At 42.4% G+C, this 13,012-nt stretch overlaps 1 protein-coding gene across 1 annotated transcript in view; it reads right to left on the reverse strand.

Annotated features, from left to right (window-relative positions):
* Positions 1-1,374: 1,374 nt before the first annotated feature.
* Positions 1,375-13,012, reverse strand: part of LOC119956333 (probable ATP-dependent RNA helicase DDX17) — a 47,997-nt gene continuing 36,359 nt past the window's right edge. The window contains exons 12-13 of the mRNA XM_038783475.1: positions 11,759-11,992; positions 1,375-5,457 (exon numbers count right to left, since the gene is read on the reverse strand). Of these exons, the coding sequence (XP_038639403.1) occupies positions 4,826-5,457; positions 11,759-11,992 (866 nt within the window). The 3' untranslated portion in view covers positions 1,375-4,825. The remainder of the gene's footprint in view (positions 5,458-11,758; positions 11,993-13,012) is intronic.

The raw sequence follows: 13,012 nt of genomic DNA on the forward strand, positions 1-13,012 counted from the left end.
CGGAGGGCCGGATGAAGCAGCAGCACGCACAAAAAGACGATGGCGGCGAGATACGACCAGGAGAATCAAGGGGCAGCACCGGCACCAGACCCACTCGAGGATTGCCGTGGAAGTGCCGTGCCAACATGAACGGATGCCTACTTACGTATATATAGATATACCATATCCTGTGTAAATAACAGCAAAATATACTTTGTTTTAAATGTTTTTTTATTGGATTTTTGCACAATGTGGGAAATTTCCCTGGTCTGTCTAGTCCACAGGACAAATCCATATCTGGTCAATTACTGTCCTGGTCTCTCAATCATCAGCAAAGTGATTTATTCAGCAATAGCCTGGTCACTGATGCTGCTTTGTTTCCAAGGCCACTTGGCTCCAGCCCACACTACAGCCTTGGTCCAAACATTGATTCCAGAGGTGAAAGTAACTGCCCATGATATATAGTTTGACAAAGTGTTGCATTCGAGGAACCCCAGTAAAATTGAAGTCAATTGAAGGGTGGAGGGGGACACTACACTGTCTGCAGATATACCTACCACAAAGGAAGATGGTTGTGAGAGTTCAATCATTTCAACCCCAGGGCATTGTTACAGTTCCTCAAGATAGCATCCTAGGCCCAAAGATCTTCAGTTACTTCATCAATTGCTTTCCCTCCATCATCATCATAAGATTAGAAGATGTTCACTGCTATTCTCAACTCCTCAGAATGGAGAAACCCATGCCCACATACATCAAAACATGGCCAACATTCACACTTGGGCTTGACAAGTAACACGTCATACATTGATCATCTCCAACGAGGGCATCTAAACCATCTCCTCTTAATATTTGCTGTCAATGCCATCATGGAATCCCCCATTAACATCCTGGGGGGTAGGGTACCATTAGCCACAACGTGAACTTGGCCAACCATATACTGTGGCTATAAAATGTATCTGGGAACTCTGCACCCAGTAACCCATAACTTGTCCACTGCCCACAAGACGCAAATCAGGAGCGTGATGGAATGACTTGCCTGGAAGAGTGCAGCACCAACAGAATTTTCCATCCCAGTCTGAAGTGCCCACCGCCTTGGACTATGACCAGCAGGTCTGGACTCTCCAGATCATCTTATACCCCATCGAGCCCTCTCAGAATCATCTCTGATTCTTCTGAGCTCCAGGCAAGAGCAACCTGACCACTCAGGCACAATTGCCTAAAGGGTCAATGATCCTCATAACTATTTCCTCTTCTTCAAAGGGTTTATAAGATTTTTTTGTTGTATGTTTAATTTTAGTTCTTGAAGGTAATATGCTCTAGTTTTGAACGTAGCGTGTTAAGAGCTACCTAGAAGTCGAGACTATGACAGGTCACTTCAGAAAAGAGCACCCATTCCTTTGGTAAATATCTCTTTATTACTGGAATTGCAAAATACAGGAAAACCAGTACAGTATCAAAATAGCACATTAATAAGACTGACACTGGGTACAACCTCACAAGGTGAAACCTTTCACAGACAACGAAAAATTACAAGACTTGCTTAAGTCTGCTGCCATTCTTCGCCAGCTGCAGGATTCTTAGTTTATGGGCAGTCATAGGCTCAGATGTAATAAACCTCTAAATTTAAAAGACTGACAGGCTAACAGTTTGTAATGACTTTCAGTAGCTCGAGTAAATTGTCAAGAACATGAAGGTTATTTTGTGTCACTGTTAAATCCTGCAAGTAGGCAAAGAATCCACACCAGAACACCTAAAGCATTTAAATGAAGAAAATGTAAAAGTCACAAAGTTGTCCGATGGTCGTCACTATCCCTAGAGTGTGCTTGTCCAATCGCCCAGCTGTTTATTTCCATGGAGTTTAAAGTTATCAATTGATACGGCCCCATAATAGACAAAAACTGCCAGAGGCTTGGAGCTTTGGGTGTCAGGTAATCTTAACAGCCCCGTCAGATTTCAATATCTCTGCACCCAATTACATCTATAATGTTGTATAAAATGATCTGATGAGCCAGAACTCAAAAAATGCTGGTGTTGTTAAAAAGGTTTCTAACCTGTAGCTTGTAGTTGGAAAAGTAACCAGGTAAAGGAAGGGGAAAATAAATTGGGAGAAGATCACACAAGTTCATCGTGAAACCAGACGTTTGTTTTGGTGGGCTAGTTAATTACTGGGAATAGCCTCATCCTCATGTTGACAAGCTGCTCTGATAGGAAAGTATAAGGTCCAGATGCCTGAGAACGTCTTCAAAGTATTGCTGACATTATGACTGCAGGTTTGTTCTCTCACTGGCAGGCTGAGAAGTTCAAGGCAGGTTTGCTCCACAATTAAATTATCCTCACTGCCCCTCCCTTTGCCTCGTTATTCCCCAAATTGGGAATGTCGAGAAGGAGCCTCTTTAGTGCCACTGCCAAGTGTAAACTTTGCAAAGCTGCATGTTCGGCAGTTTGTCACCGGTGCTGGTACCAGTTGGCAAAAGGCACATTTCAAGAACTAAATTTCATCTCGCCCCATCAGGACAGTCGCATTGGCATATATTCCAACAGCAATTCGAATCAACACATTTACAACATGCATTGCAATATCAAAACAAAACAGCTTCACAGTAAGCAAAGGGCAGGGTTCAAGTTTTATTAACAGGAATGACGTTACTGATTGAATGCAGAACAATGCACGTATTGAAGAGACGGTAAAGGTCATTCGAATCACATCTAAACAGCTTGGCTGCAGAACGTAGCATTACGCCCGATGGTAATCGCAAAGATTTCCCCCTTCCAGGACAAAAATTTTGGTTGGTCTCATTTGAATATTAAAACATCGAATTTTTTGTTTTGCATTATAATAAAAGATTATTTATTATAATGATGTGTTTTATGATGATAGGACATTTGGACCTACGAGGGGAACTTAAGAAAGCAGTCTTGAAGCTTAACCACACGATCTGAAAGCTGTTACAATTCTACCAACAGAATCTCCAAAAGATGGTGGTTTCAAATTTTAAAATGAGCTGCTATATATTCCATACAATGCCTCAAAATAAGAAAATTGACTTTTTTGTTGAATGAGTTCATTTATGAAACACCTACCTTTAACGATACATCCAGCACTCAGAATATTTGAAAAAACCTACCAGCAGCATGAACGCTTAGCAATATATATATAATTTAAAAAACTGGCCTATCATTAAGAGGGAAAATGGTCAAATTAACCTCAAAAGCAATATAACAGGAACCCATTGCTGCCGTGTATGAAAAAATTACTCAACAAAGCAGTGGTCTGATGTATACCCAACAATGCTGCAACTTCTTGGCACCTGTTGGTTAACCTATAGCACCTGTTGAAGGATACTCTCCTCTTTGCTGTCAAACACTATTTCTCTTAGACAATGGAAGGAGAGGCGGTAACAAGCTGGTGACTATAAGAAAACAGTTGAGTAATGGTTCCAATATTTCAGCTTGTTAACAATATTAAACCATCAGAAATCAATTCTAAAATACTGAGTTAAACATTGACATGAGTCAGACCTCATTGCTTGCACCTCGGGATATTACTGCAAAATGACTGCCCATTTCTTTTCAAGCAACTGATGTTAGCTTAGCATTTTTGTGCTAACAGACAGATGGTGGGGTGGGAGTTGGGAAGAGCCAGTTCACTCTCACTGTTTAGGAATCTCCTTTTGACTTGTTTTACAGAGAAACCGTTCCTATTTCTCAATTTTATTGCTTATACTAAATATCAATTGAATAAGTGTACTTCAAGAAAACAGAAAATGTACTCAATGACGTGGGAGCCAAAATGCATCTCTTTGTATTTGTGATTTTCACTGTCCAAATTGGGCTTCACGGGCATCGCTATTCCTCATCTCAACTATGTCAAACCGAGAAACATGTCAAAGCCTCTTTGTGAATCGAGACTCCCTTTGACCCTCTGGCCCCATAATGTTCAGAATTCCTAAAAGCAGATCAGCGGGACCATCTTACACCCAAAGAGACGTTAGAGCTGAAGTGTGTGCTCAGCATTCTGTGTAAAGTTATGTATAGAACCAGAAGGTTATCAAAAAAAAAATGTTAAGTCTTTCACAGGTGACCAAGAGCAACCTTAGACACAATTCGAGTTCAAGCAACAAATAAAAAGTTCCTACTGTAAGAGACTCACGATAAAGTGGCATTGAGTAGAAAAGATTTTTGATGGTTTTGTATAGTTACTTCAAAAATGGAAAATTTGACTCAACTTTTTCTCTCGTCACATTATAACCAGTTATTACATTTTCACTGGAAACCTCTGCTATCACAGAACAAAAGGGGCCAAGTCTTAATTTCTGGCTTTTGGGTTTACAGTCGAATTATAGGATCGGTAGACAATCTGATCAAATTACACAACAAGAACTTAAGATACCAACCTACCTTGGAAAAGATACACTCAAAAATGGAACAAGCTGGTTTTAAAATTAGAGAGTGATTGAACCACGGGTACTACAGAAGCTCAAACACTTACTAGGAGATAAGCTGGGATCAAGGTTCAAGCACTGACCAATGATCTGTCTCCATTACACTGAGTGATCAGCAGGTTAGCTCTGTGCCATGATTTGCAAGCATTAACACACAACCTACATCTCAGTGAGATTTACAGTAGATGTCAGTAGTAAAGCTTTGACAGAACAGCCCATGTTTGATCATGTGGATCAGCATCAGAAAGTTTGCTTCTTGCCTCACACTTATAGAAATAAAGTCAAGGTGGATGCAATTGTATAATTTATTCATCCTTTTTAAACTTTACTCTTCAGTAGAAAATGGAGTTGACGCCTAAGTCTTTTAAACAGGGAAATAAAGTGTAAATTTTATAAAAGCGAAACTATTTGCGGGTTGATCCCTGTGAAGTAGGAGGAGGTGGGGGTGGTGGGGCATACTGATAGGTCCCCTGGGACATGTAACCCAACAATGAGCTGCTCTGTGGATATGTTTGAGACATCAGTGGCTGTGGTTGCTGTCCCATCCCATTCTGCCTGTACTGTGCTGAGGTCTGTGGGGGCCGCCCTGAACTTGCAGAGGTTGAAGCACTATAGCTACTTGAACCGTAAGTCGCACCTTGGGCCGCACTGCCATACCCAGAGGCTCCATAAGTGCCCCCTACGCTTGAACTTGGGTAGCTACCTGGCTTTCCAAATCCTGCTGGAGTTGCAGCTCCATATGTGCTTTGGTTAGTGCCCCCATACAGGCCGCTTTGGGTAAAGCTTGGGTATTGGACTGACTGCTGCCCATACACGGAACTCCCATAACTGTTAGCCTGTGGAGATCGGAAACTCTGCTTACTCAACGGACCGCCACCATCTCGGGAATCTCTCTGCCCCCCAAACCTGCCCCCATCCCCCCTGTCTCTGCGATCCCCATCAAGGTCTCTAAAACCTCGGCTGCGGCCTCTGTCTCGATCGTCTCTGTACATGGTGTTGGGATTGGAGCCAGTGGGCCGGTAACGGGATCGGCCTCCTAGGAGGGGGTGAAAAACAGAAACAGGTTTAGCAAAGGGCTCAATTAAATTGCACAACACACTGACTAAATCAAAGTACTCTGTTGATGCATTAAATACCAAAATTAACCACACATAGCCCTCCTCAAATTTACTACAAAGCCAGATAATTTTCCTCTTCCACGCCCACCAACTAAAGTTCACTCTCTCAGGGCACAGACAAAGTAATTCAGACGCGAACAGGCAAAAGGCCTCTGCACACGCTGCTATTGTACCCTGCACGAGTGCAGTCTGGTGTCAGCAGCCTGTCACTCACTGATGAACCTCAGATTCTGCAAGTGTGTCTTATCCCACTACAGCATATTAGAGCTCAGCCCTCAAGGGCAAATGAAAGATTATTCTGATAATCCTGTAATAAAATGGCCAAAAATAAGTATCAAATACAAAATCAATGGTCAGACTGAGACATGAATCTGAAATTTTAGGTGATTAAATTTTCACTTCTGAAATTAGGCAAGCCAATGTTCCAAGTGATTTTATTCAAAAAGCTTCCATCTGTTTTCACAGTGAAAATGCCAACGGGTGATGTGTTTGGAGGGGTGGGGACGGAGAAGAGTTGAAGCAAGTCCAACCTGAACAGTTTATTTCGTACTGCTGTTTACGAATCAGCTGAAAGCACTGAATCATAGAAACTTACATCACAGGAGGCCATACTGTGCTCATCCCTCCTGAAGCAATCCCAAACTAATGATGCCCTGCTCCCTCTCACCCCACAGCTGCATATCAATCCTGCAATGATTCATCGAGAACACCAATGTTATATCATACAACGGCCAGAATGGTAGAAGCTGAACTAAATGAATCTGCCTTTTCTCAACTGGCAATTCCTATGTGTTTAAAAAAAAAAATGTGTTTAAAAAAAAAAAATAGAGTACCCAATTCATTTTTTCCAATTAAGGGGCAATTTAGCGTGGCCAATCCACCTACCCTGCACATCTTTGGGTTGTGTGGGGGGGGGGGGGGGAAAGAACGCACGCAGACACGGGGAGAATGTGCCAACTCCACACGGACAGATACCCAGAGCCGGGATCGAACCAATCAGTGCTAACTACTGTGCTGCCCAGGCAATTCCTATGTTCAGACAATTTTCCTCATTAACAATTTTAAAATCGAGGACCTCGTCACTCATTGCTCAACCGGAGGAAATGGTTTTTGCACACCATCAAAATACTAGGTTATTAAAATCATCTGCACAACCCTTTCTCATTGATCCCTAGCACTGCCCTGGTCAATCTATGATCTTTATGGCTTTAATAGTACATTCTTTTGGACTTGTATTCTATGTCTCTAATTATAAATCCCAAAGAAGTTCTGCATCGCCAGGTAATGAAAAGGATGCTGGGGTTACAATGCAAAGTGACCAATTAGGATATAGGGCCAGGTCAGGAGGTGTATAGAATGACCAATGGGAAGCTTATATGTGAATCTTACTGTGATTTTGAATATATCTGTAGAGACCCTTTGTCCTCGGTCTCTCTCTTTATTCTGGGCTCTCAGAAGACAGTGTGTGTGTCCTGAGGTCCTATGGATTGAGTCAGCCTTGCAAGTTAGTTATTATTAAATGATATGATACCTGCAAATCCATCTCAGATTTTATTGAATCTAGACTGACAGCAAATTAACCAGGAATCAACATCTGGACAGAACCCCAATAGTTTATTTTAATTTTGTAAGACTGTGAGGAAAGGAAAACTCACTCCAGGAGTGATTTCACAAAGAAATAGGGATATAGTAGATTAAAACACAACTTTATTACTAACACAGCATTAAAATATTTAACATCACACTAGAAAATAACTTACAATTGCCCCATAATCAATACTACTCAAAACAGTGAATACAAGACCTTAATTGCTATCTATATCCCCACTCAAACAATAAGGGGAAAAAACAGCTCAGCTCCCAATCCACTGGCATTCAGGAATACTTGTTTTACAGAAATGTTTGAGAGATCTCTTGACACTGCTTTAAAGACAAGATCTGTCAGACCCATGCACAAACTCTGGCTGTATGTCTTCCGAAGCTGTTTAAGCTCCCCCTCCACCCCATGTCTACACTACTTTAAAGACTGTTAATCTCTTTTAACTGAACAGCAGAGAGCAATCTGCCTTACTTGTGGTGACAGCGTCATCCAAAACTGCACTGACCTGTTTTCTGCAAAATGCATGATACCGTAGCTCCACACAGTCATTTTAAAATTTTTTTTAGATTAGCCAATTAAGGGGCAATTTAGCGTGGCCAATCCACCTATTTGCACATTTTTGGGTTGTGGGGGCGAAACCCACGCAGACACGGGGAGAACGTGCAAACTCCACACGGACAGTGACCCAGAGCCGGGATCGAACCTGGGACCTCAGCGCCGTGAGGCGGTTGTGCTAACCACTAGGCCACCGTGCTGCCCTAGCTCCACACAGTCATGACATCATCTTACCAAGCTGCAAACTAATTAACTCCACAGGGAATCCCCTTAATCAAAACAAAATTCCATTAGCCCAAGCTTTTTATGATGGTTTAATTGTACCCTTGCTCCTTTCAAACCTCTTTAAAACATTATTGCAGATGTTAAACACACACTAACACATCAGCCCTTACTGTACCAAATACCTACAACACAATACACCTAAAATGCCAACATCCATCACAGCTTTCACACAGTCAAATAAGTATTTGAACCCCGGGATATCTGTTAATCCATACTTCAGCTCCTTTACATTGAATGTGTACTCTTAATCCTCATTTTCTTCTCCACATATTACCTCAATTAGAACCAACTAACTTTACAGCACAGGATGCAGCTACTAGGCTGATTGTGCTGGCTGACTTACCTACTTTGTCCCACTTCCCTGCTCTTTCCCAATTCCCTTTTCAAGAATTTATCGAATTCCCCTTTTAAAGTTTATTGAATCGGAATCCACCATCTTTACAGGCAGCATATTCCAGATCATAAACCATTGTGTAAAAAGAAAAATCTAATCATCCCTCTGGTTCTTTCGTCAATTATCTTTAATAAAGCTAGGTTTGTAACTGGAGAGCACACATTTATAGAACATAGAACATTACAGCGCAGTACAGGCCCGTCGGCCCACGATGTTGCGCCGTCCTGTGAAACCCCTCTAAAGTCCCTCTACACTATTCCCTTATCGTCCATATGCCTATCCAATGACCATTTGAATGCCCTTAGTGTTGGCGAGTCCACTACTGTTGCAGGCAGGGTATTCCACGCCCTTACTACTCTCTGAGTAGTCCTATATCTGTCCTATATCTATCTCCCCTCAATTTAAAGCTATGTCCCCTCGTGCTGGACATCACCATCCGAGGAAAAAGGCTCTCACTGTCCACCCTATCTAATCCTCGGATCATCTTGTATGCCTCAATTAAGTCACCTCTTAACCGTCTTCTCTTTAACGAAAACAGCCTCAAGTCCTTCAGCCTTTCCTCATATGATCTTCCCTCCATACCAGGCAACATTCTTGTAAATCTCCTCTGTACACTTTCCAATGCTTCCACATCCTTCCTATAATGTGGCGACCAGAACTGCACACAATACTCCAAATGCGGCCGCACCAGAGTTTTGTACAACTGCAACATGACCTCATGGCTCCCAAAACTCAATTCCTCTACCAATAAAAGCTAACACACCGTACGCCTTCTTAACAACCCTCTCAACCTGGGTGGCAACTTTCAGGGATCTATGGACATGGACACCGAGATCTCTCTGCTCGTCCACACTACCAAGAATCTTACCATTAGCCCAGTACTCTGCCTTTCTGTTATTCCTTCCAAACTGAATCACCTCACACTTTTCTGCATTAAACTCCATTTGCCACCTGTCAGCCCAGCTCTGCAGCTTATCTATGTCCCTCTGTAACTTGTAACATCTTTCTACACTGTCCACAACTCCACCGACTTTAGTGTCATCTGCAAATTTACTCACCCATCCTTCTACGCCCTCCTCCAGGTCATTTATAAAAATGACAAACAGCAACAGCCCCAAAACAGATCCTTGTGGCACACCACTAGTAACTGGACACCAGTCAGAGCATTTCCCATCAACCACCACTCTTTGTCTTCTATCAGCTAGCCAATATCTGATCCAAACTGCTAAATCACCCTGAATCCCATGCCTCTGTATTTTCTGCAATAACCTACCATGGGGAACCTTATCAAACGCTTTACTGAAATCCATATACACCACATCAACTGCTTTACCCTCATCCACCTGTTTGGTCACCTTCTCGAAGAACTCAATGAGGTTTGTGAGGCACGACCTACCTTCACAAAACTATGTTGACTATCTCTAATCAAATTATTCCATTGCAGATGATTATACATCCTATCTCTTATAAACCTTTCCAAGACTGTTCCCACAACAGAAGTAAGGCTCACTGGCCTATAGTTACCGGGGTTATCTCTACTCTCCTTCTTGCACAAGGGGACATTTGCTATCCTCCAGTCCTCTGGCACTATCCCTGTAGACAAAGATGACTTAAAGATCAAAGCCAAAGGCTCAGCAATCTCCTCCCTAGCTTCCCAGAGAATCCTAGGATAAATCCCATCCGGCCCAGGGGACTTATCTATTTTCACACTTTCCAGAATCGCTAACACCTCCTCCTTATGAACCTCAAGCCCTTCTAGTCTAGTAGCCTGTATCTCAGTATTCTCCTCGACAACTTTGTCTTTTTCCTGTGTGAATACTGACGAAAAATACTCATTTAGCACTTCTCCTATCTCCTTGGACTCTACGCACAACTTCCCACTACTATCCTTGACTGGCCTTACTCTTACCTTAGTCATTCTTTTATTCCTGACATACCTATAGAAAGCTTTATGTCAAACCATTGGCCATTTTGAACAGCTCTTTAAATCATCCTCTAATCTTTTCCACTTCAAAGAAAACAATCTCATCTTCTCTAGTTTTTCCTAATATTTCATGTCCCACACTCTAATACCATTCTGGTAAATCATCTCTGCACCCTGCCCCAAGGCCTTGATATCGTTTCTTAAGCGTGGTACACAGAATTGATCACAATAGAGCTCAGTGTTTCCCAAACTGGGTTCCATGGAACTGTGGGGTTACACAGTAGGTTTAACGGTTTGAAATTTCTTTTAAAAAGCCGTTCTTCCAGATTGATCATTCAACGGTAGTTTATTTATTTTCCATTGGTTGGCTACTGATAGGCGACCAGTCAACCCATCAGCAGCCAATTAGCTGGGAAGTTGGCCTCTGATTGAATGAACTGGAAATACTGGCAAAGTAGTTAACATTTTAATTTAAACTCACAGGCAAGGCTTTTCACATCCACAGGCCGGGTGGTGGTTGCTGAGAGGGGCAGGGGCTGGTGCTGCTGGGGGCACTGCGCAATAATCATTTTTTTGTGGTTTAATTCTTCAATAGAAGAATGTTTGTTGGGGTTCCATTAGTACTCTTAGGAGATCAAAAGGATTCAGGGACTGGAATTTTGGGAAACTCAGCTCTTGCTGATTTACAAAGGCTGCCACTCATTTGCCTATTTGGTTGAACTGAAGGTATTAAGTGACAACAGAATAAAAAATTTAAAAACCACAGCTCACTCAGTGCTTGGTTTTCACATTCTGAATGTAATGAGTGATTCGGAAGTTGTGAAAGAGGAAAACACAAAATGACTGCAAGGTAGTTTTATTTCGACAGGTGTGTTGCTGCCCATCAAAGGCAGCCAAGCAAATGTTTTTCATAGAATTTACAATGCGGAAGGAGGCCATTTGGCCCATCGAGTCTGCACCGGCTATTGGAAAGAGCACCCTACCCAAGCTCACACCACTCTATCCCCATAACCCAGTTAGCCCACTCAACCAACACTAAGGGAAATTTTAGACATCGAGGGCAATTTATCATGGCCAATCCACCTAACCTGCACATCTTTGGACTGTGAGAGGAAACGGGAGCACCCGGAGGAAACCCACGCATACACGGGGAGGATATGCAGACTCCGCACAGACAGTGACCCAGCTGGGAATCAAACCTGGGACCCTGGAGCTGTGAAGCAATTGTGCTAGCCACTATGCTACCGTGTTGTCTTTTAAAAACTGACTGATGATTCTAAGTTCACTCTACATTCGCTCCCCATTCTATAAGTGCCTCAGCAATGACAAACCTAGAAGGAACATGACAAGTTACTGACTCCAGGTTCACGATAGAGGGGTGCACTACCTCGTGTCTCAGGGATAAACTATGAACGCTTGGCCCAATGTCCCATCAGTAGAATAGCGAGTAAGAATTCTTACCTCTTCCGCCTCCTCTCCCATGATCAACAAGTTGTAGAAGTTTTGGATTAATGGCTTGGTTAGCCTCCTCCAGCACTTTGATCAGTTCCCTAGCCTGTTTCACGTTGCCTGGTGTGAAGAAGGTGTAGGCTGTGCCTTTATTAGTACTGCGCGCTGTGCGACCAATGCGATGTACGTAGTCCTCTGAAGAATTGGGATAGTCGTAATTGATGACAAATTTGATGTCTTCCACATCTGTAAAAGCAGAATTGCAGTGTGGTGTGGAGAGGCGGGGAATGTGCCATATTGAAGCAGCACAAACAGCACACCACAACAGCCAGGCAGAAAGAGAATAGTTAGAATTAGATTCTAATACAAGCTCTTTTGACAGTTCATGCTACTCTACTGCAGTGGGTCCCCATCACATGCAGAGTTTTTAAACCCACACCATGCTTTGAAACAACAACTTCACATACCAAACAGCAGAACACTCTGAGCACAAACATAAAAGCCTTTACCAAACCAACGGTGCTCATAGCTCTCCCGATCGAGCAGATCCACTGCTCTATAAACTGAAAAACCACTGAATTTTCAAAATAAAAGAAACCATTTCTTCAGCCTGGTAAATGCTGTTCCTCTTTAGTTAAGTTGTAGACTTGGTGGATTTATATTTGGACAAGCAAGATATACTGCAATGAGGCTTCTGACCAATTATAATACAACATTTCAGCGTTGCTAACTGCTCCTTCATCATCTTTATCTCTGAAAGGAGACTGCGCATAAAATCTGGCTGAACTAAGAAAGGTCATGACAGGTTAGCAAATTATAACGTGGTTTTATATCGACAGAAATCGCTGTCTTTTAAACTTCTTTAGGCCCTGATCACTACCTTTTTAAAAGAAAATTCAAGCAGCAGTTCTAATAAACTCTGAAAAGGCAACCAAGCTTTCACAAAATCTCTCGCCACAACAGTGACTGATCCTGATGTAGGAGGTTGAATCCACAACAGTATATGGAACACGATTCAGCGCGCCGTAATCTGTTTCTGATATTAGGTGAAGGCTGTCAAAATTATACTACTTTACATCTCACTTTCCTGTATAAAGGAAATAATACAGCAACAAGTGCCCTCTAGGCATCAGTGAAGTACCAGAACCTGTACGGCAGGATGCATCTCATAACTGATACTCACTGAACCTGAATATCCTGCTCATCCCAGCATTATCTCAATTTCCTGAAATTCCCATTTTAAATGCAACAGTTCACAAGCTTCAG

Source organism: Scyliorhinus canicula, chromosome 23, assembly GCF_902713615.1.
Source record: "Scyliorhinus canicula chromosome 23, sScyCan1.1, whole genome shotgun sequence".
Taxonomy (NCBI): domain Eukaryota; kingdom Metazoa; phylum Chordata; class Chondrichthyes; order Carcharhiniformes; family Scyliorhinidae; genus Scyliorhinus; species Scyliorhinus canicula.